The sequence below is a fragment of the Melitaea cinxia genome, chromosome 3 (genome assembly GCF_905220565.1).
Source record: "Melitaea cinxia chromosome 3, ilMelCinx1.1, whole genome shotgun sequence".
Classification (NCBI taxonomy): Eukaryota; Metazoa; Arthropoda; class Insecta; order Lepidoptera; family Nymphalidae; genus Melitaea; species Melitaea cinxia.
The window spans coordinates 2,135,159-2,158,721 of record NC_059396.1 but is presented as its reverse complement, the minus strand read 5'-3'; the positions used below and the strand labels follow the sequence as shown (position 1 = coordinate 2,158,721).

General features: G+C 34.0%; 1 protein-coding gene across 1 annotated transcript in view; it reads right to left on the bottom strand.

Annotated features, from left to right (window-relative positions):
* The window catches only part of LOC123669697 (probable dual specificity protein kinase madd-3), a 66,359-nt gene extending 46,984 nt beyond the window's left edge, over window positions 1-19,375 (bottom strand). Inside the window, exons 1-2 of the mRNA XM_045603288.1 lie at window positions 18,509-19,375; window positions 6,397-6,538 (exon numbers count right to left, since the gene is read on the bottom strand). Of these exons, the coding sequence (XP_045459244.1) occupies window positions 6,397-6,538; window positions 18,509-19,375 (1,009 nt within the window). The remainder of the gene's footprint in view (window positions 1-6,396; window positions 6,539-18,508) is intronic.
* Window positions 19,376-23,563: the final 4,188 nt, after the last annotated feature.

Below are 23,563 nucleotides of genomic sequence, written 5' to 3'. Positions count from 1 at the left end.
TCAAATAGAACGAAATATTACCAAAGTTTTTATTGATTGCACTACATTTCACATGTGACCCAACATATAGTTTAATATTTAAAAAATTGCATGTTTCATATGACATTAAAATAATTTTTTACCATTAAAAATATACTATGTTTAGAGAGCGTCATATGATTTAAAAGTTATTGAATTTATCTAGCCTATTGATTATTAACTAGTGGTTGACCAGTGGTCTAAATTCGACCATAGTTAAAAATTCAAATCACAAAAAAAAAATTAATGGATATGTTGCAGTCAAAACTCTTAACCAGTCAAAAGCACTATTGACTAGCAAAATCAGTCAGAAGTACTTTTGACCGTTTGCTTTAGTCAATAATACTTTTGACTAAAATAACAGTTAAAAGTACTTTTGCCCAATGGAGCTGGTTAAAAGTACTTTTGACTAAATGATTCCGTCAAAAGTGGTTTTGACTGGTTGTATCAGTCAAAACTCTTAAAAAGTTAAGGTACTCGATAAAAATAACGACAAACGCACATAATTATTATAAACTTTTATATTACTCATTATTAGTGGAGAACGTGCTGATATTAGAACAAAAATGAGTGACTACGAAAAGAAAGAAGGCTTTTTGCAAAGAATTTTAGCGTTGGAAGATATGAAAGATAGTCATTTCAATGTGATGATAAAAGAAAATTTTGAAAAGTTTGCAATGGATGTGGAAGACGCAAAATTTAATGAAAAGGAAACACCATTACAGTACAGTAGACTACAACGCTTTAACACATTGAAGTTTGTGGTATAAAAAAATTAGTTACAAACACAGAACCTGTCAAATATTTTTGCCGGCTGAGGAAATCAACGACATTATTGATGCTGCTCGTATTTCTATACGGCATGGTGGTCGCGATAGACTTAAGAATGAAACGGCAAAAAAGTACGCTAATGTTACAAAAGAAATAATTAATATATATTTATCAATGTGCAAAGTATGCCAAAGGAAGAAAAGCAAGAAAAGGATGGGTCTGGTTTAGAAACCGATCCTGCACACTGAAATGAGCAGTCGCCGCCAAGTCGATCTGATTGACATGCAGTCGCAAGAAGATCGCGGGCATAAATTTATTATAGTTTATCAGGATCATTTGACTTAATTTATTCACATCTAACGAGTTAATAGTACTTTTGACTGACGCTTTTTTGCAGTTAAAACTACTTTTGACGGAGAGCGTCAGTCAAAAGTATTTTTAACCGCGAATTTGCAGTCAAAAGTACTAATAACCAATAATTTTCAGTCAAAACCACTTTTGACCAACTTGTCCAGTCAAAAGTACTTTTGACTGATTTCGCTAGTCAATAGTGCTTTTGACTGGTTAAGAGTTCTGACTGCAACAGATATAAGAAATCTCTTTTAAAAATTTTCAATTTGACTACAGACTGACAATGAACAAATAATAATAATATGCGTGTGTATGTCAAATACGTTTGTGTGATGTTTATTTATTGATTTAATGTATTTATAAACCATCTTCAAAAAAGGAGGAAGTTACTCAATTCGACCGTATATATATATGTATTTTTTCTTATGTATGGTTCGGGGATAACTTCGTCGTTTATGAACCGATTTTGATAATTCTTTTTTTGTTGGAATGGAGATATCCTAAGTTTTGTACCATGATAAGGAAACCAGGATCTGATGATGGAATCCCAGAGAAATCGAGAGGATCCCTCGAAAATCCGCATAACTTTTTACTGGATGTACCGATTTTGATGATTATTAATTTAATCGAAAACGAATGTTTATCATGTGGTCATATTTAGATTTCATCGAGATCTGACTACAACTTTTGGAGTAATCTTTGATAATGTGTATTTACTTGACTATTGTTTCGTCTACCTACGTTGTATTACTTGTCGATGTAAGTGAAGTCGGTTTTTTTTCGTTTGCCAGCAAACACAATTATTATGCATAATTTAAAAAAAAATATTATCATTCTGCACTCCTTCTCTATATCAACTATAAGTGTGCGTAATTTCATTCTCCTCTCTCAAGGCAATTTTCGTAAAAAGGGTTACAAAATCTTTGCTTCACGTATTATATAGATAAACTATATTTATTTATTTTTAAAAATATATGTACTTATAGAGTAGGAAATATTTATAATATTTACGACTGTTTTGGCAACAACGTTGAGGGCGTAGCTAGAGTAATGACCAGCTCTTACTAGCGGTTCTATTTGACTGCAGGGGGTGGACGCGGGTCTAAATTACATAATAAGCATCCCGCTGTGTATAAAAGTGAATCAAATCACTCTGTAAACACTCCAGTGGTCTTTCCCTGTTCTCAACATAGGAGAACGGTTTGAACTTAATTCAAGCTCCACTGGGAAATGGCGGATAATTTCCTCACCGTAAGTAACTATCATCATCAGGTGTTATAGGTCTTGTTATGTTATTGTGTATTTATGTTTCATCGTCTTACATATCGACTTACAGGTTTACGTGTTCTCCGAAGCACGGAATAGCAAACATTTGTCTAAATAAAAATATCTGATCCGAGTGGAAATAGAGCCCGTGACCGCCAGCGTTAAAGCGACTTCTCCTCACGCCACTATATCAGAACATTAGCTTTATGATAAACACTTACTATTTTTCAATATTCCACTGCTATTTTTATTGAAACCATTACTTATTATTAATTCTATTATGTAACTAGCTATGCCCGCGAATTCATCCGCGTGGAGTTTAACAAAAAAAGTTATTGTTCAATTCGCAGACTTATAAAATAAATAAATTTCTAAAATAAAAGTAGCCTAGGTTACTCCCTATTATATAAGCTATGTGCCAGGGAAGTCCTGTCAGAATCGGTCCAGCCGTTTCAAAGATTAGTCGGAGCAAACTGACAGACAAACAGACCAAAATTGTAAAAAATGTTATTTTGGTATATGTACCCTGTATACATCTGTTTACATTTATTAAAAAGCGGTTATTTTAATATTACAAACAGACACGTTAATTTTATTAATTGCATAGATGTATAGATATATGACTATGTGTACAAAATGACTTATGTATTAAGTAGCATATATATGTTTAAAAAAAACATTCAAATAATTCTCAAATTTGATTGATTACAAACAAATCTATTCCAGTTGAAAAAAAAATACATTCGAATTGAGAACCTTTTTTGGTAGTCGGTTAAAATTGTTTGCGCCTGTCCTTTGCAGGGCTTCGAGAGGTCAAGGTTGGGTCGAAACGGCCAATTCATCACCTGACTGGAGCGGGAGCCCTTCAAGCGTACTTGATATCCGAATCCTAAACCTATTGCCTATTAAAAGAACAATGTCTGTATAGTAATATAATTGCTCTAGAACAAACTGCAAGCACTAAATTTACGAATTTGAACCATAGATTCTTTGAACCATAGAATACTTTTTTGGGGATCTGAGGAACATGGTGTTGAGTCCCCCATTGATAAGGGAGGATCCTCCGACCAGACGGGAGTTGTGTCTGGTGGGCTACCGCCCCCAACGGTTGTTGTCGGGTTCTTGTATATATACTCAATCACTTTGAAAACTCTGATAGCGCGATGTAGCATACGTCAGTTTTTCTCTAATTACGTAGTTAGTATGTTGCGCGATAGATGTCGCCACACTTTTATGAATTTACTAGCGACCTCTGTCCATCCATATTTTTTTTACAAGATAAGTAATCACCAACATATCATATACTAAAACCTTCTCCGAAACACGCTACACCTCATGGTATAAGTATTATCCTGATGGGTTCAGTAGTTTTTGCAGTTTAACCGAACAAAAAAACGGCTCTCCATTTATTAGTATAGATTTATTTTCATTTACGTACTAATAAATGATATACAAACCAGCTTAAATTGAGTCGTACGTGCAAATATTTTTGTACATTCATAGGTTCAATGTATTTAGACTACATGCTACAACTAAAAGGTTATGACATCAACTATTTCTGTACTGTCAAATCAAAGACCTTGAAATAAACAAAGATCTGCTCCGAGCGGAAGTCAAATCCGCCACCGCTTTACTATACCGGTAGTGTCATACAAATTTATTATCTATCACTTATAATAAACAAGATTTTCAAAAAAGATAATAGTAATAATAATAATAATAATATTCTTTATTGCACACCATTAAAAGATACAAACAAAAGTAGTATAATTAGAGGAAGATGTACAAAGGCGGTCTTATCGCTAAAAGAACGATTTCTTCCAGACAACCTTTGGGTATAGGACAGCGCATAGAAAGATGTAATAAGAATCCTAAATAAATACTCGTTCTTAAATGTATCTATCTATTTATACTGAGGTCATGTTTTTTTTTTCATTATTTTCGTTTTTACGTATTTACTAGTTTTGCCGCGCGATTTCACCCACATTGTTATATAACCTGTAGTTTTCTTCGGAAAATAGACTATCCAAAACAAAAAGAAGTTATCAATTCGAATCTGTAGTCCCTGAGAAAAAAAAACAAACTCTTCAGCTTTATAATATTAATATAGATTTAGGCAACTATCTACAGGTTTAAAATTATTATCCAATATGTATTTTTCACTTTGTATACAACTGTTTGCTTCCATATAAACAAATGAAATATCTTTAAGATGCACGTAATAAGAGAATCGAGATAGTCCAGTGAATAGAAACCGTAATCCTGAATCCACGCGGCCGCTAATCGATCGGGCACCGGTAAGTTTTCGAGTGCTAAATTTTCATGATCAAATTCATTGCCTGTTCGGCAGTGAATGAATACATCGTTATGAAAAGCCGAATCGTTCGGCAGATATTCGGCCGCAAAACACTAACTTAGTTGAAATTCTTTTCAGCAAAATATTTAGTCTAAAATAATGGGAGCTTCGCGTTAAATATAATTAATTAAATATAAAATAATATAATAACGTCTGCGTGAAGAACCGATAGTCGGTGGAGCCAGAGATCTCTCGGATGGAGGCCACGGCTTGACAAACGTAATGTTTGTCCAGTCAGATGGACCGACGAGGAAGTAGTGATTGGATGCCTAAACGGAGCGTATTCTAGGGAATACTTACGTTGACTAGTCGACTGTATAAGGTTGGTGATGATGGTGACGATGATATATAAATACTCTGTAAAATGGCAATTCACAAATCTTTGCAAAGTCAACTTGAATAACGAAATTTTCGATTTGATTCCGAACCTTCAGTAGAACAAAGCACAGCCCTTGTGTTATAAAAGAAAATACCTATTTTTCTTGCAATTAGATATCTACGGCCCGTTGCATATACAGCATATAATGAAATCCAATATAATTCCTGTCGTCATCAACGTTGAACTCGACAGTTGATCCAATTACCGCAATGCTGTATTTATAAATTTACTTATAATTATGTATAGAATGTATGCTAGTAAATTATGTATTGAACTCATAAGAAATGGCATTTATTTTTACTAACGTAAGTACCATGTAGATCTATAGTGGGCGGTAGCCTATAAGAAAATAACTACGCTCTTTTTATTTAAAAAGTTATGACCTAGCTCATCCAGGTTCATTTTGAATGAACCTTGAAACTTGAAGATTTTATTGACTGAGTCAACAGGTGATGACAGCTGAGATAACCAATTTATTTTAATAAAGCTTTAGCCTGTAATATCCCGCTGCTGGGTATAGGCCTCTTTCCTCATATAGAAGAAGGAGCAGAGCTCAATCCACCACGCTGCTCCAATGCGGGTTGGCGGATATATTCCCTACTAGGAGTATTGATCGCTATCAGGTGTATGTATATGATAACAACCGGGACCGGCGGCTTAACGTGCTTTCCGAGGCACAGTGGGGAGACCCACAAGGACTGCATAAACACCCAGACCACGGCAAACATCTGTATGGCCCATACAAATGTTTGTCATGTGCGGGGATCGAACCCGCAACCGCCAGCGCACAACAGTCACAAACCAGTGCTGTGGCCGTTGCGCCATTTCTATTTATTAATATATAGTAAATAACATAACATAACCTATTATATATTAGCCTACAGTAAAATACCTACGTTATTTTTAATTCGAAAAGTTTTGTCCCAACTCAGGTTAAATGTCAAATCTAAAGATGAAATTGGCCGAGATCACAGATGTTAATTAACCAGATTTCATTTTAAAATAATATCAAAAATTGTGTTACAGGTTTCCATAATGCCTTTAATATTTATTTCAACTCGCGTACATGGCAAACGTTTGAACATGTGTATATATAAGGTGTGTATTAGATGTTACATATGTATACCGATCTTTTTCGTGGCTTTTTAATTGTATAGTGTGACATCGTATCCCAGATCAAGATTCACATTCCATTAGAGGCCGTCGAGAGCTTATTTTTTCTTTTATAATATTTATTATCACATTGTTAATTTACCCGAAGGCGTCAGTGCCGTCGCTCGTGGAGTGGTAAGTTGGGCGTTGTGGTTATCATCTCTCGGAGGACTGGCAACTGCGCCCTCTGTGTTGTTGTTCACCGGGGGCCCGGGTCCCTCGCCGGAACCGGCTTCTATCTGTAGCTAAAACAAAATTAAATTCCACATTAATTATTTAATAAATACATTATGTACAAAACATATATAGGTTATAATAGTTTACAAAAATTTGCGAATGAATCATCCTTTTTTATTAAATTATCGAAAATATAGTCGATTTTAAACCTTGACTAAAGTTCTTTAACATATAGACCAAAGTACTAAGTCACAAGTAAACATAAATTGAAAGTTACCGAAAAATCAATTCAACAAGCCGCAACAGTTAGCAGTTAGCAATTAGCCTGCTCTCTGCTACAAGGTTTGTAGAATCGATTTCCATCACGAATCTGGGTGTAATATTCGAGGAAAGGGTAACTGAGATACTTTTGAAAAATAGGTATTTGAATAAAATGTTCCTATCCCGCTGTATGCTGCCGCCGCGCCCCGAGGCATGAAAGGGACAACTGCAGCTCAGACCGTTTTAGGTAGATAATTATTGACCAAAACAACATTATACAGCATAGCGTAGTCGACTATTTTCTCTCCAAAACATGCCCTTTTTTATGTAACTAAAAAACCTACACCTGTGTTTATGCTCCTATCTCGTTTTTGTGTAAATATGCGTATTTTTTTAATGAGTGTCTGAAAATGTATAAAAAATTGGGCAATATTTCTAGTTTTTGATGACTTCTACTCCATACGATAATAAGTATATGAAAGGAACCAAGACTTAGGGGTATGGTCATGGCACATGGTTCCCCTGCGATAACAAAAATAAATATGGTTTTATGTTACAAAAATATTTAATCTAGTGTCATTATCCAGGTAAGAAACAGTCGACTAAGTATGGACAAAGAGCCGGTATCCTTTCCTATTAAGTCATATTTACGTGAATCCAAAATATATATCTATTTCAAAATGCCTTATTACCTTAAATACAGGCTATAAGTTTCCTACCTTAGTAAAAGACATGCGTGTGCGTTTGTGCAACATTTTAATTTATTATTTATTTTATTTTACTCATAAAGTTCGAGCACTTTTAAATATCTATATATAATAAAATGGTAGGAAAGTCAAAACTGTACATTGAATATTTTTTAAAAAGAATACTTGGGATGTGATCTACAATCGATGACGAAGCCAAAAATATAGTTTTTAGAATTTTGGTCTGTTTGTCTGTATGTATGTCCGGGATAAACGCAAAAAGTACTGCATGAATTTACTTCAAATTTGGCACGAATATTATTAAAATTATTAAGAAGTCGGGTCAACATATAGGCTACATATTATCACGCTATCACCTACGGGGAACGAGCAATCAACCTTTATTTCTTCAACGCATTCTGTAACAACGTGTAATCTAACGACGCATATTTGAATGTTGTTGTTATTACGTTAAATAACCATGTCATAAGCTAGCTTCGCACTATAAATAAAGACATTCTGTAGTATATTTAGTATCGGCATTGCACCCGTGCGAAGATGGGGCGGGTCGTTAGTATTCTATAAAGAAAAACATTTTTGTTTCAACAGTTCCAATCACAATCGCTGTATGTTCGAAACTAATAAAAGTTAAACATTTAATTTCCCCGGAGATATAACAAGCAAATAGTCATTTTCTGTTTTATTGCAATATCTAGAATAAACAGCCTACGTTCTACTAACTAGGGAATTAAGAGAAAGATACACTTAATATAAATATAATCTGTACTTATGTTACTGTAAATAAAACGCCTAGTTTCTCGATATTTGTATTATATTTGTAATATAGAAGATCACTAAAAGAACATTTATTAAAATCTTTAAGCGTTTAATAGTCACAAAACTTTGGTAATTACCTTAGTTATTAGTATAATATGGTACAGTAGGGTATAAATATGATATGATATATGATATGTGCTGTGTGGCTACGGCACTAAAGAATTTAGCCACCCCCTCTCTTCCCGTGGGTGTCGTAAGAGGCGACTAAGGGATAACAAGGTTCCACAACCACCTTGGAACTTAAGAAGCCGACCGATGGCGGGATAACCATCCAACTGCTGGCTTTGAAATACACAGGCCGAAGACGGGCAGCAGCGTCTTCGGTGCGACAAAGCCAGTACTGCGGTCACCAACCCGCTTGCCCAGCGTGGTGACTATGGGCAAAACACATGAGTTCACGTTATTTTTGGCGTAAACTTGTGGAGGCCTATGTCCAGCAGTGGACTGTATAGGCTGTAATGAATGAATGAATATATGAAATATTTTCATATGATAATATGGTATACGACGCGGCGGCTTGTCCAGATAAGCTCTTGTGAGTTTTCGCGGTAGGCTTATGAATAAGTGTTAAGTATGTGGTTTTTTTAATTTGAACAAATAAATAATAAAGAAATGTTGCTATTCTTAACAATAGTGATACGATAGATAATGTATCCTTTAATAATTTATTTATGTGTAATGGAAAAGTCTTAGATTTTTTCTTACGTTGACAAATTTCTACAGAAGATTATTATCAGCGCGGAATGACAATCATTGTGATACAGTTGCGAATGTAACTGCTTTGAACTTGGCGCTCAGTGCCTTAATTCCCGCTCGAGTCACGTATTAAAAATTATTTGAATTCGTATTAAAAAAAATTCTAGTCTATGTGTATACAGACGCATGTCTATATTAAGGGTTCTTTGCTCAGCAATCAGCTTACAAGGTATATATCGTCACTCATCATCACTTTAGCCTAATACAGTCCACTACTGGTCATAGGTCTCCACAAGTTCGCGCCAAAAATGGAGTGAACTCATCTGTTTTGCCCATAGTCATCACGCTGGGCAGGCGGGTTGGTGATGGGTTATACAGGCTAATTAAGTTTTTTCCAGTTCACTTCGGGATATATATTATATAATTTGTTCTTAAGATTACTATCTTAAGAACAAATTATATGATATATATCCTATATATAATATATTAGTTCGTAGATATAAGCGAGGATAGTTAGTAAGAACTGGTCATAACTCCACTTTTTTTTCATACAACTAGGTCGGCAAACAAGCGTACGGCTCACCTGATAGTAAGCAATTACCGTAGCTTATAGAGGTCTGCAACACCAGAAGCATTGCAAACGAGTTGTCGACCTTACCCCTAATCCCGCCAGGAGCTGCGGTTATCTTACCACAGAAACAAAACACTATTTGAGCGCAGTAGCCCCAGTTTGGCTGCTCCAGATTTTGAGCAGAATATTTTCCGCTATCCTACCTCAGTTATGTACCACTTATAATTTTATCAACGTTGCCAAAACGCAGTCGTAAATATTGAGACAGTTTCCTATTATATAAGAGTAAAAATACTTTTGTATTAAAAGCTTTAAGCTTTCTTTTCACGTTATATTGAACATCAATGTGTGAGTAGTTTTGGCTCAGGTGACTTAGCTATTCACTCTAAGATCGTCCAAACGGCCAGGCTGCCGCCAGGCTATATTTAATTCAAAAGTGAAATAAATATTTTTATTTAAAAATGCACCTATGAGCTTAAATAATAATTACCTACCAACAGTGTGAAGCCGGTAGAAAATGCAAACAGGCATGACTACTGGCCGACAGGTATAAAGAGGTATATTAATATATAGTGTTCTATTTACTTTCACCCACATGCTTAATAAATAAATCTTATGTCAAAATGAGCGCTGTTTCATTGCGAATACGATGACATAAGGTTGCCTGTTAAAAGTCTAGTTTGAATGGCGGTTGCCGAATAGAATATTGCCTTTTTTGACGTTGGGATTACCATGGGATCGCTTACGCATGTAACCGTGACGCCCAGAAATTATGATATAACCTGGCCAGCCCAGCCAACCCCTTTGCGATTTATTTTTAACATACTAAATAAAAAAAAATCGTATCTTAGACTACAAGGCAACTCGGTTTAAATAATACAATTAAATATAAATTTATTTTTTATTAATTAATAAAACCGATACTGGTTTTATAGCATCAGCAAATTGTTGAAATGTTTCTGATGTTGCAATAGGTCAAAAAACACGAACTAAACATCTGGTAATCAGTTCGCTTGTTTTCCGTTCGACAGTGCTCCACAAAACTCAATAACTCAATTAAAAAAAAAAACATAGTATGGGATATCCACATCAAAGATTATCAAAAAGACGAGCATTAAAAGGCAATTTACTATTTTTTTTTCCTTTTTGTAACTAGTTGTTTACCCATCGATTCGCGTTTAGATCGCATGTTGCACGCGACTCCCATTGGATTATCATTAAGACGGCATAATTATTTACGCCGCAGTTTGATTTCACGAAATATAGCCTATCTGCAATACTACCAAAAGCGTATTCGTTTCTATTAAACAAATATTAGGGAACCAATTGCAAAAAAAAATATTTTATTCTTATACCACTAGGCTTTCCATCACGTACGCCGTACTTTTGCCACCTTAATCCTATAAAAAATGCAAACCTACGGTAACTTAAGCAAGCCTACGTTATGAATAATGATAAACCGTAATGGTTACTGCAGTATATAAACGCCTTCAACTTTAGGACCATCACTAGCGCGTTACCAACCCTATCTCCACTGCTACCCAACACGGCACAAGAGCTCTGAGCGTATTTTGAGCCAGGTTTAAATTTTGTTTGCTTAAGCAGTAATTAATTACTTGTTATATTTCATACCTACATGTGAAAAAATATATTTTTTTTTTATTAATTTCGTAATAAATTATTTTAAATATAATTTTCATTCAATATCTGATACTAGCATCGGTCGGCATTGTCTCATTAGAATAAGTCTAATTGTTATTTCAATTAGTTTTAAACTGTCTTTTTTTTTAAAGAAGATTGATGTCGTAAAAGATGGGTGTCGTAATAGGCGACTAAGAGATACACAGTTCCACTACTACCTTGAAACTTAAAAAGCCGACTGATGGTGGGATAACCATCCAGCTGCTGGCTTTGAAATACACAAGCCGAAGACGGGCAGCAGCGTCTTCGGTGCGACAAAGCCAGCTCTGCGGTCACCAACCTGCCTGCCCAGCGTGGTGACTATGGGTAACACACATGAGTTCACGCCATTTTTGGCGTGAACTTGTGGTGACCTATGTCCAGTAGTGGACTGCGAAAGGCTGATGTGATGATGTGATGATGTCGTAAACGTAATTTACTGCCACATATTCGATTGGCATCATTAATAATATCCATTAGCAGCGTCAAACGACAAAGAAAAAAAATTAATCAAATAACTTACGAATTTATAACAAACTTCGAAATTCAACCGTCCCTTAGGTCTAAAAATAAATTCTAAAAATAAGGTCTCGTATTATTCATAGATTTGCGACTTTTACGTCACGAAAAATAATATTCCAATTATTTCTGAAACGTGACGGACACGCTACAACGAAGTCTTATTATATAAGAGTAGCGATATAAAAAAGTTTTCCTTCAGCATTTTCCTAATAAATTTCTATTTCTACCATATGTATTTTTAGCACATGATCTGTACATTTAACTGAATTTAATCACGTAAACGTCTTGCAGCTGGACATATGGGACATATGACTACCATGAGTTACGTAATATTTAATAACAACCGGGATCGATAGTTTAACGCGCTCTCCGCAGGATGTGGGGTAAATCCCAGAACAGGAAAGTTACGGGCTGAATTATCACATACAAATTTAAACACGTGCTATCTTTAAACGACTTCAAAAAGGAGGAGGTCCTTTTTTAAATGACTTCAAAAAAGGAGAATGTTACTTAATTCGACCGTATATATATATTGATTTACGAAACAATTAAGTAACAAATATCTAACTCTACATTTTACTATCAGCCATAACTGGTTTGGCACCAGTAATGAGTAAAACCCAAAAAGTAAAAGAGCATGTGGCTATGCTACAAGCAACATAATGCTCATTACATCCGAAATTAGATTCCCGTGGCTCGTGACACAGATCTTTAACAAAAGCGGTTCGGTGATAAAAGCCTTTATCTTGATTCTCAAATAAACTAGACAGGGTCTATATCACGTTTAAATTTCGCTTTCATTATAGCACATAGCGCTCCAGCTTTTCGCGGTCCACTGTTGGACAGAGACCTCCGCAAGTTCGCGCCAAACATCCCGGTTTTCCGCAATCCTCATCCAGCCACCACCGGCAATGTTATGATCATTATTTACCAATGATATTATTTACTTATTACTTAAATATGTGTTCTATATCTAATATCATTATTCCTGGGGGGATTAGGGATTTGGTCGGCAACGCGCTTGCGATGCTTCTGGTGTTGCAGGCGTCTATAAGCTACGGAATCGCTTACCATCAGGTGAGCCGTACGCTTGTTTGCCGAGCTAGTGACATAAAAAAAAATTTAGAGAAAATATTAAGCTGTCCATTAACAATGTCCATATTATATATAAGTGTCCAATACCCTCTGGAAAAACTCTCAAAAACTTACGAGGAAAACATGTACAAATGCAGATCAAATTCTCATAACGAGTTATGGGGCTATGAAATCTATATTTTTATGAGTATACTATACGATTCTACCTATGTACACAAGATTGGGCTTAATGAATAATGCATTTAATCTATCAAAATAATAAATATGTAATATTATTTATGTTTATGCTATAAAGGTAGCAAACAGGCTTACGGCCAGCCCGATGATACGCGGATACCTTAGTAGCCAATGATAAAGTTGAAGCATTGCAAGGGCGTTGCCGACCCTCCACAGATTTTTGGCTACCTTGATCACCACGAAAAAATAACACTACTCTAAATCAGATCTTCTTCAGGTATCTACAAATTTGTTCTGCATATGATAAAGCTGTACCTGTACCAGTATATATATATATATAATAATATAAATACATGATATAGATATATATCTTTTACAATTTTTGTCTTTCTGTCTATCTGTCTGTCTGTTTGTTTGTTCCGGCTAATCTCTGAAACTGCTAGGCCGATTTTGACCGACTTTCAATTACTTTTATTTTTAATAAATATTTGTTTTGTAACTCTGCAAACTGAACAATAACTTTTTTGTTAAATTCCACGCAAATATAATATAATAGAATTGTTGATAGAACATTCTATTTTAAAATTGAAAAAGCTTAGCAACATCGTCATTTCCAAAATAATAAATATTTTATGTATTATATTCAAAATACGAATATTCCCTAATTCCATTTTTATCGCTTTCATCGCATTGAAAATTTGATTTATTCTATTAAATATGCAAATTGATGTAACGGTAAACTTGTCAGCAAAGCCTCGTCGCTTTTATCTTTGCGATTGGACAATTTAATATACTTATGAAATTGTGATGTTTTAAATAAATAGATCTTTATGTACAACCTTTGTCTTTAAAAGAAAAATATGTTATATACGTATCGATAGCTCGAGAGTTTTATAACGATACGCTATTATTAAAAATTAATTCAAAATAATTAAAAAAATATTGAAAAATATTTCAGTTACTCATGGCGTACAAAAATATTGCTTTAACAATTTTCAGTAACAGTAATTACTACGACTGATAGACCAGTGTCGATAATTTTTGAAATCAAAAAAAAATTATAGTCGGATGAAACTCATTGGAATAGGAACAGAATACAAGGAAAATGAAAGGAAAAATAAATGAAGGGCGATGTGAGGTCGGGAAGTGGTGGGCTTTCCATTGGGTTTCATCATATTATATTTTTTTTTACTTTTTACTATTTTCACTGTACTGGTCTATGATGGCAACTCTACGATTAGAACTTTAGACTTTTTAACTTTCCGAAACATTGAAAATAATTCAGCAGCTTTCTAAATAAAATGTATTGATTATAATATGACAAAATATACCACAAAAAAATATAACGTAATTTTAAAATGAACAACATAATAAAATTTACGAGTCATATTTTTAGAATTACTTGGTTATCTATGTCTACAATTATTGTTAAACAAACACAAATCCCTACTGACCTTTAATATGAAATTAGACATTAAAACTTACATCAATATTAATTCGAATTAATAGCAACTAAACTTCGTTACGTTCAAACATTTTAAAGTTGGGAAGTAAAGTGATACGGTCGCAACTTAGACATGGAAATTCAGAATTAACAAAGTTTTAAAATTAATTAAAACGCTTTCGTCTCGTCAGAGAGGCTTAATTTTTTTTAATCTGTAGCAATTTTAAAAGTTGACAACAGACAAGTAATTGCTAGTCACTTCGGTCTAATATAATCCACTGCTGGATATAGGCCTTTACAAATTCACGCCAAAAATGGAGTGAACTCATGTGTTTTGCCCATAGTCACCACGCTGGGCAGGCGGGTTGGTGACCGCAGGGCTGGCTTTGTCGCACCGAAGACGCTGCGCTCTTCGGCCTGTGTATTTCAAAACCAGCAGTTGGATGGTTATCCCGCCATCGGTCGGCTTTATAAGTTCCAAGGTGGTAGTGGAACTGCGTTATCCCTTAGTCGTCTCTTGCGACACCCACGGGAAGAGAGGGAAGTTGCTAGTAAAAGTTGTAAATAATGATGTTTAATCAAGTTGATCTAGAAGTCAGACCGGTACGTGTACGCTGAAAGCGTCACTCGACTCGGCCGACTTTTATTTTTAAACAATTAACCGCCAACCCGCAGTGGAGAAGCATGGTTGATTAAACTCCGACCCTTCGCCTACATGGAGGAAGAAGCCTAAGACAAGCAGTGGGACGTTACAGACTCAACCTATCAATCAATCAAGCTAATGTCATGTATTTTGTTTTATAACTGATATTTTTAACAATAAGGTAAAGTTCAAAGGTCATCTATCTACAAGTAATACAACGTGGGTAGATGAAAAAATAGTCAAGTAAATACGTATTATTAAAGATAACTCAAAAAGTACTCGTCAGATATATATAATATATTGTGACTTGATATATTTGGAGGTGTGCATCTTTTTATTTGAATTTTAAGTCCCAGCTTGCTTCTAATAGGAAGGTGGGTAAATATGTGATTATTTTTTTTTTTTGGTTCATTAGTTATAACTAAATAGCATTGACATAAACCTGCGTGGTTTTTTAATGCTATTTATATTAAATAAGTACAGTATTGTTTATTTGATAAATAAATTTAAAAAAAAGATGTCGCTTAAATTAAATGAGACCACACAACAAGCACCAACTTTCGGATAAAAAAATCATCAAAATCGGTAGACCCAATAAAAATTTATAACATAAAAAACAATCGAATCGAGAAACTTCTCATCCTTCGTTTTTAGAAGCTGGAGAAAAAGATGTCTATTACGGCTGCTTTTTCCTTTGTTTGTATTTTTTATATTTCTTGTGTAAATGGAACAATAAACACATACCTAACCCGGTTAATGTGCACTCTACCTTATTATTTTAAACAATCATCATTATGTACACTATTTCTGCCGTAAGCTCAACTATAATGATTGAAAATATTACGCAATAATCATATTTTCTAACATAATATTCTTTTAATTCGGTCTCGTAACTTTTCCGCCTAAAATGTCTAAAAAGTTTTTATTAGATATTTGAATTACACGAACAAACTTACATGAACGCATTACACACACAGCACAAATCAATGTTAAAAGTTACTTTGTATATAATATGTTATGAGAAATTAATTTAATGTTTTATATTTATTAATGCTACATTGTTTTGTTTTTAGTATTATTGTTTAAGTCAGCTAATTCTTTTAATTGTAGTTGAACATTTTTTTTTGCTTTTGCTTTTTGACTCCTTTACTATGTCTAATGAATTGGGTTATGCCTGTAATATTAGATGTAAGAAAATAAATGAATAAATAAATAAATAAATAAATAAAATGTTTGTAGAGCGACATTTATGAAAATCGAATATAAGGTTTATATGACGTGGGGCCTGTATTAAATTAATAGAAACCCAAATAATTATTTATACAAGTTTTGTCTCTCTGTGTGACATAGTCATCATATTTAAGTGGCTGTACTATGTTTTTTTTTTGTCGTAGTCGGGTTGTAGTTTTTAACTTTCTTTATCTTGTTAATTATTTTAAATGTCAAATAAATGTCAATGATTAGTAATTATAATTTTACAGCAACCAGATCGCAATGTTGCAGTAATGTTTTAATTTATACTGACTTTGCCTTGCGGTTCCACCTGGTTTAACATACATATAGCCTATAACCAGCGGACAATTGAGACGCTTCTAATGATACCTAGTTATTGTGATTAGTAATTTCAGACATATGAGGGAACAGATGAACATACATACATTGACTTCTAAAATTATAACCCTCCTTTTGGCTTTGCCGGTCGGGTAAAAATAAAAATGCACTAAAATAATTCCAAGGAAAAAGGATGTCAATCATAACACTGATATTTTTTTTTTTATGTCACTAGGTCGGCAAACAAGCGTACCTCACCTGATGGTAAGCGATTACCGTAGCTTATAGACACCTGCAACACCAGAAGCATCGCAAGTGCGTTGCCGACCCAATCCCCAATCTCCCCAGGAGCTCTTCTCACCTTACTCACCAATACTGCTTGAAAACAGTATTATTTTGCTGTGATCTTCTGTAAGGTCGAGGTACTACCCCAGTCGGGCTGCTCCATATTTTGAGCAGGAAATTCCTGCTGTGCCCTATCTCAGTTACAATACCTGGCAATAATAATCGGGACTACTAATGCGAGGCTAAAAAGACGACAATTTTTTCAGTAAATAATAAAGCGAAAATCAAAAGACAAACGTATTAAACTTTTTTTTATTATGTTTATGTTTAATCTAATATAAATAGATAAAAATAAAATAATAAACGCTTCACGCTCAACGAAACTCAACTCAACACACAAAACATGAGTTATAGAAAGGAAGTATAACTAAATATAATCTGCAATTCATGAATGGCTTACACTATCAAGGCATTCAAATATATATAAAAATAGAAAACCTTTTTTTTAACAACTCGAACATGCGTGGTAAATTTTAACAAACAATTTCACTCAGATAACCTCTAAAATGTTTCAAGAGTACAAACTTTTCGAAATTCAGACAGAAATATTCTACGTCCTCAATGCCCTGATGTATATTTATCAGCCCTTTGTTATCGAGATCTTGAGGGCTTTTTCGATGAAACTTGTCTAAGACGAGGCCATTACTTTTTTAAGGTCGTTACGTGTACTGTATTCTGTTATCAATTTTTAACCATGTGTTTTTGAAACATGTGGAATAAATAGACTTAAAAAACACCTTCGTATCGTCATTTTTTCAGATAAACATCCGTGGGCTCAAAATAATAATAATAATAATAATAATAATAAATGTTTATTTCATCAATAACCAACACATTACAATAATAACACAAAGGTTGACTTCTTCTTTTGAGTGCAATAAGCTCCCGTGCCAGAAGGAGTCACTCTTCCTTAACACACTCATACTTAATAAAAAGTTATAAGACGAAGCAAACTAAGCTTTACAACTAATACAAATAAATAAAAGAGAAAAGAAAGAAAATTGTTAGTAATAACCTGTGTGTGTGTGTGTGTGTGGTGTGTGTGTGTGGTGTGTGTGTGTGGTGTGTGTGTGTGTGGGTGTGTGGGTGGGTGGGTGTGTGTGTGTGTGTGTGTGTGTTTGTGTTTTTTTTTTTTTTTGTATAAAGACTAAGTATTTAGATATCCAAACCTATTTACAAAATATGCTCAAATAAAACTTCTGTATCTTCATAACTTAGAGTTTTAAGCCACGCAGTTACTTTTTGCTTACATTCGCGCAGATTTAAAGGGTATATTTGTAGAATATTGTTACATTTATTATACAAGTGGGATGCAAGATATTGAAATTGGGATTGAGCAAATCTTGTGTGTGTCTGGATTTTCCTAACAACACTAGTGTTTGTTCGCTTATTTATATTATTAGGGTTGAAGTCTGATTCAGTGTGTTTTTTTATTATTATATGTAATATAAAAAGTCTTCGAATGGAAAGTGTATCAGTAACGGTGTAAAGGTTCTGTGTTGAGAATCTACGTTTTTTGAAATAACATACCTTTAGTAGGGCCCTCTGTGCTCTTTCTACCTTAATTAATGTGCTCTTGGCTGAACCTCCCCATACCGTGATACAATAAATGGAAATAGATTGAGCCAAGGCAATATAAATTTTATTTATTATTGTTTTTGTTGAAACATGTCGCAGGATTTTAAATATCCAGATTAATTTTCGTAATCTAGAGGCAACCAGCTCAATATGATCATGCCAAGAAAGCCTATAGTCCAAGATGACACCCAAATACTTCACATTGTCAACCTTTTTTATAGAAGGACAGTGACATCCTAAGGCTCGCAAGATGTTAGAGCAATTATGCACCTTAATATCAAAATTACGTGGTTGCGTTCTATTGTTTAGTGAGAAAGTAACGTAATTTGTTTTTTGTGCATTGAGTGTAAGCAAATTATTTTTTAACCACTCGGCAACCACCTCCAGCCCCTCCTCCGCATCACCCCTGACTAAATCCCATGTTGTATTTGAAAACACCACCGCTGTATCATCTGCATAGGAAAAAATAGAGGCATTTCTTAATTTTAAGTTACAGAGGTCGTTAATGTAGACTAGGAACAAAGTAGGTCCCAAGACACTACCTTGTGGTACTCCGTAGTCTATAGTCTCACAGCTACTTACCAAATCCCCGACTTTAACCCTCTGAGTTCTGTTACAGAGGTAGTCCTTTATAAGTCTAAGTGGAGTATCTCTAAAACCTATGTGTTCCAGTTTCTTAACAAGGATAGGGATGCACACGGTGTCAAAGGCTTTTTTTAGGTCGACAAATACACCAAGGCACTTGCGTTTAGTGTCCATTGAATTTACAACTAAAGAAGTCAGAGCTTCTACAGCATCAGCAGCCACTCTGGAAGCCATATTGATTTTCTGCGATTATATCAAATTTTTTTAAATATTTTACAATACGAGTGTTTAAGATCTTTTCGACAATTTTTGATAATGAAGTTAACACTGATATTGGCCTGTAGTTGCTAATGTCGTGCTCATCCCCACCCTTGTATACTGGTGTTATAATAGATTCCTTTAGCGATAAGGGAAATATGCCATTCTTAAAGCACAGATTTACTAGATGACAGATTATGGGTACAACATGAGATCGGGCGAGCTTCAGGAAGCTGGTAGGAATGCAATCCCATCCAGGGGCACTGTTTGTTTTTAAGCCAGTAAGTACCCTATGTACTTCCTCTTCATCGGTGTCAAGAAGAACAAACGAAGAAAGGCTTGGCATGCTTGGAGGTGAGATGTCTAGTTTATTGGTATGCGTTTGTATTATGGTATCGGCTAGTTTTTTACCTATCCCACTAAAATACTTGTTTATAAAGTTAAGCGATTCTGCTTGTGAAGACTTGCAGTGTAATAATTTTGAATTATCTGATTTCATCTGTTTTAAATTTGTTATAGCAAAAATACTGTTCCAAAGCTTCCTCGAATCACCCTCAGAGTCCTGCAATAGTTTCCTCTCGTAATTACGTTTAAGTTTTTTTATCAAATTGTTACAAAAATTGCGATAACGTCTGTAGGTGAGTCGAAGAATCTCATCAGTCGAATTTAGGCGAAGTCTATATTGTAATTTATTTCTATGACGGATACAGCGGAGTATTCCAGGAGTAATCCAGGGTTTCAAAACACGCTTACTTTTGGGTACTTTGACAGTTTTCGTGTTTTCATTAATTGATAAGGTAATTTTGTTAATTAGCCCCTTGGCCACAAGCTCTGGATCTTTACACAGTAAGAGTTCTGTCAGATTTTTATTTGCTAGATCGTTACATGCATTCACATAATTGATGACTTGTTTAGTTTTATTGCATTCGATCATTTTATAAGTACTTTTTAAATGCAGCAGAACCATCGTGTGGTCAGTGACAGTAGTATTTAAGACTGAGGTCTGCGCTACCAATTTTGCGTTATCTATTTTTATCATAATATGGTCGAGGCAATTTTTGTCCCTGGTAGGTAGGTTGTGACCTGGCATTATATTATGACCTGCAAGCATTTCCAAATAATTGGTTCTGTTTCCGCGTTCAAAAGCCTGTTCAGTTTCCCCCGGGATAATATTAACGTTTATATCCCCAGCTATAACTACTGTGGTGTTAAAAGCAATTTTTTCCAGGTGATTTTTTAATGAATTGATAAACCCACTTAAATCTAAAGTAGAGGGGGAACGATATATAGCAAGGATCTTTTTATCCTCAATTTGAATTTGAAGGCACGATGCATCTTGTAGGGCCACTTCGGTGATCCCAACCGTGACACGATCTCTTATATAGACAACTACGCCATCACTTTTATTTTTATGTTTTGTTGTTGAATATGTCTTATAGTTAGGAATAGTCGGGATCGGTTTATAATCACAAAGCCAGCATTCAGTTAATATAATAACCGTAGGATCAAAATGTAATTGTGCAATTGACACCATAAAATCATCAAAATTTTGGTATACACTACGTATGTTTTGAACTATTAGCGTAAAATCGAAATTTTGGATTTGAAAAAGTTTAGCAACATTTTCAATGTCACAGATAGTTGCGTTGGAGAATTTTAAACTGTCTATTTCCATCACATTCCGAAGTGTGATATCCATTATGTGAGTGGAATTTGTAGTGAAAATATTGTTTTTGTTAATCTAGTAAATAATTTAATTAAATAAAAAATTAAATAAACGCATCTTTTTTGGATATCCGTACGTATGTATATAAGGGTGTTAGAGTGTGAGTGATTGTGGATGTGTGCGTGTAAGTGATTATGTGTGTGTGTGTTTGTTAAGAACGATACAAGAGTAACTAACCGCGCTGCTAATATATAATTTTTATACAGTATACTATCACAAAACACTGATAAATAATAATAACATACGTTACACAAAATTTTAACATTTTCATTGATATTATACAATAGGCACAGTAGGTAGACAATACAAATATTAACAACAAAAATAGTATATCTGTAGAATATGTTGTGTAGATACATAAGAATCGAAAAAGAGAATTTCCAAATCACTTTCATTAACTGTATATATGTCAACAGTAGATAAGGTTTGTTTGTTGTTAAATTCCTACAAGATAGTCATTCCTTGAGCATCAGCTGGTGTACCTGCGCTTCTAAAATCTAAAATGACCATACCTTTTGTTAAACGTGCATTATATATTAATTCAACAGACGATTTATCATTAAAACTACAAATTGACAGTCATGTGACTACCTAGTAGAACTAGGACGTGAACCAACGCTACAGTTCTTTTTTTCGTCGTCATTTCAAAAAAATTTGATTTGAATTAATGTTAAAAGTGAAGCTACCGCCGACTCGTAATTGAGATTCTGCAGAAAAAAATCGGTAAGAAACCCCGTAGCTACTATTTTTAAATTTAAGCTTTGTTTTATACAAAATTGGTGATGATATCTTGCATGAAACACAGCGTCACTAACTCCATTTTTTCCACAAATTTAGAGTCTATTATTAGAAATATAGTAAATATTGATGTGTACAACTCATACATTTTACCCAACACAAAATCGTCGAAAAGTGGGAATCTGTACCATAAAGAGGTAATTTTATATCACTTTACTTTTTCGGTAGAATCTATTGAAAACGAAGAGAGGATAATTGATGATCAAAACCACTTAGCTTGTGAAAAATCAGCACAAATTGTCAGCTAGTCTAAACCCAAGAAATACACTCAAAAAGATAAAAGTGCCAATGTGAATTTCTATTCACTTGAGTAGGATCTGTATATTATCCGTAAAAAAAATATAATTTTATATTAAATTTAGTCGTTAAAATTTAGCATTTTATGTATTTTTAGTTTAACTCTAAATAATAATAATAATAAAAATAATAATTTTTATTGCCATGAAAGCTAATTAATGTTTGTTTTAAAGTCGGATTTATGTTTGACTGACGTGTCGTGTCGTGTCGCATCAGAACAGAATCGGATTCGTACATTTTATATGACAATATTTACATTTATGTGTTGTGTCGCGTCGTGATGGCTTCTGGTGTGTCGCATCAGAACCGATCCCAATTCGCGTCAGATAAGCGGGTTGCGGAGAGTGCTGAAACGGCGCCATCACGTCACATCAGATTAATGTGAAGTGTTCTGTTATGACGCGTTAGCGTCGCTTGTTTATTTACGTAAATTGTAAAATAATAGTTGATAAAAAATAAAAAAATCAAATAATAAAAATAAGATCCAGCCGTTTCGGAAGAGTTTGGTAACACAAACACTGCGACACGAGAATTCTATATATTAGAAATAAAAATTGCAATAGTCAACAAATTGAAAACATCCTCTAAAACACACTTTAGACTAAAACTACTATTTTAATATATTTATTTATATTTTACTAGCTGACCTGGTTATATATCTTTTTTTTTTCATAAATATCCCAATTATCCTTTAGACATACCTTAACCTGATAATAAAGAACACACAAAATATTCAATTCTGAGCAGTCGTCGTGTCGGAAGTTCATTTCATTTCTAAGTATTGAGTACAAAAGTATCGGTATCGAATGGAACAAAGTATTGATACTTTTTTCGTCAGCGTCGTTTGTTTAAAAAAAAAAATAGTTTTGGCTCTTAAAAATGGATGACTTAATTGAAATTGTACGACAATATAATGTTATTTATAATATAAAACATAAAGAATATTATTATATGATATATTTGTCTATTGATTGAATGAATCCAAAATATCTTTCTCTTTCTTTATTTTTTTTAAAAAGTTGCGTGTATTAAAAATTAAATATCTTTTTCAAAATCTGAATCAGAATCCGATGACTCATAGAAGACATTTCAAACGTTTGGACTTTTTCTAGAGCTGCCGCTGTATTGATTCAAAATATCGTTCTGATGCATCAGAACACGACATAATAATGTAAACGCTAGCCATCACGTCATGACACGACACGACACGACACGACGGTCAAATATAAATCCACCTTTATCTTAGGTTAAGGTGTAACAATGAAAGTCTGACTATTTTGCATGTTTCCAAAATTAAATTAAGACTTATCTCGAACACACGGTTATATTATTTTTTAATACCT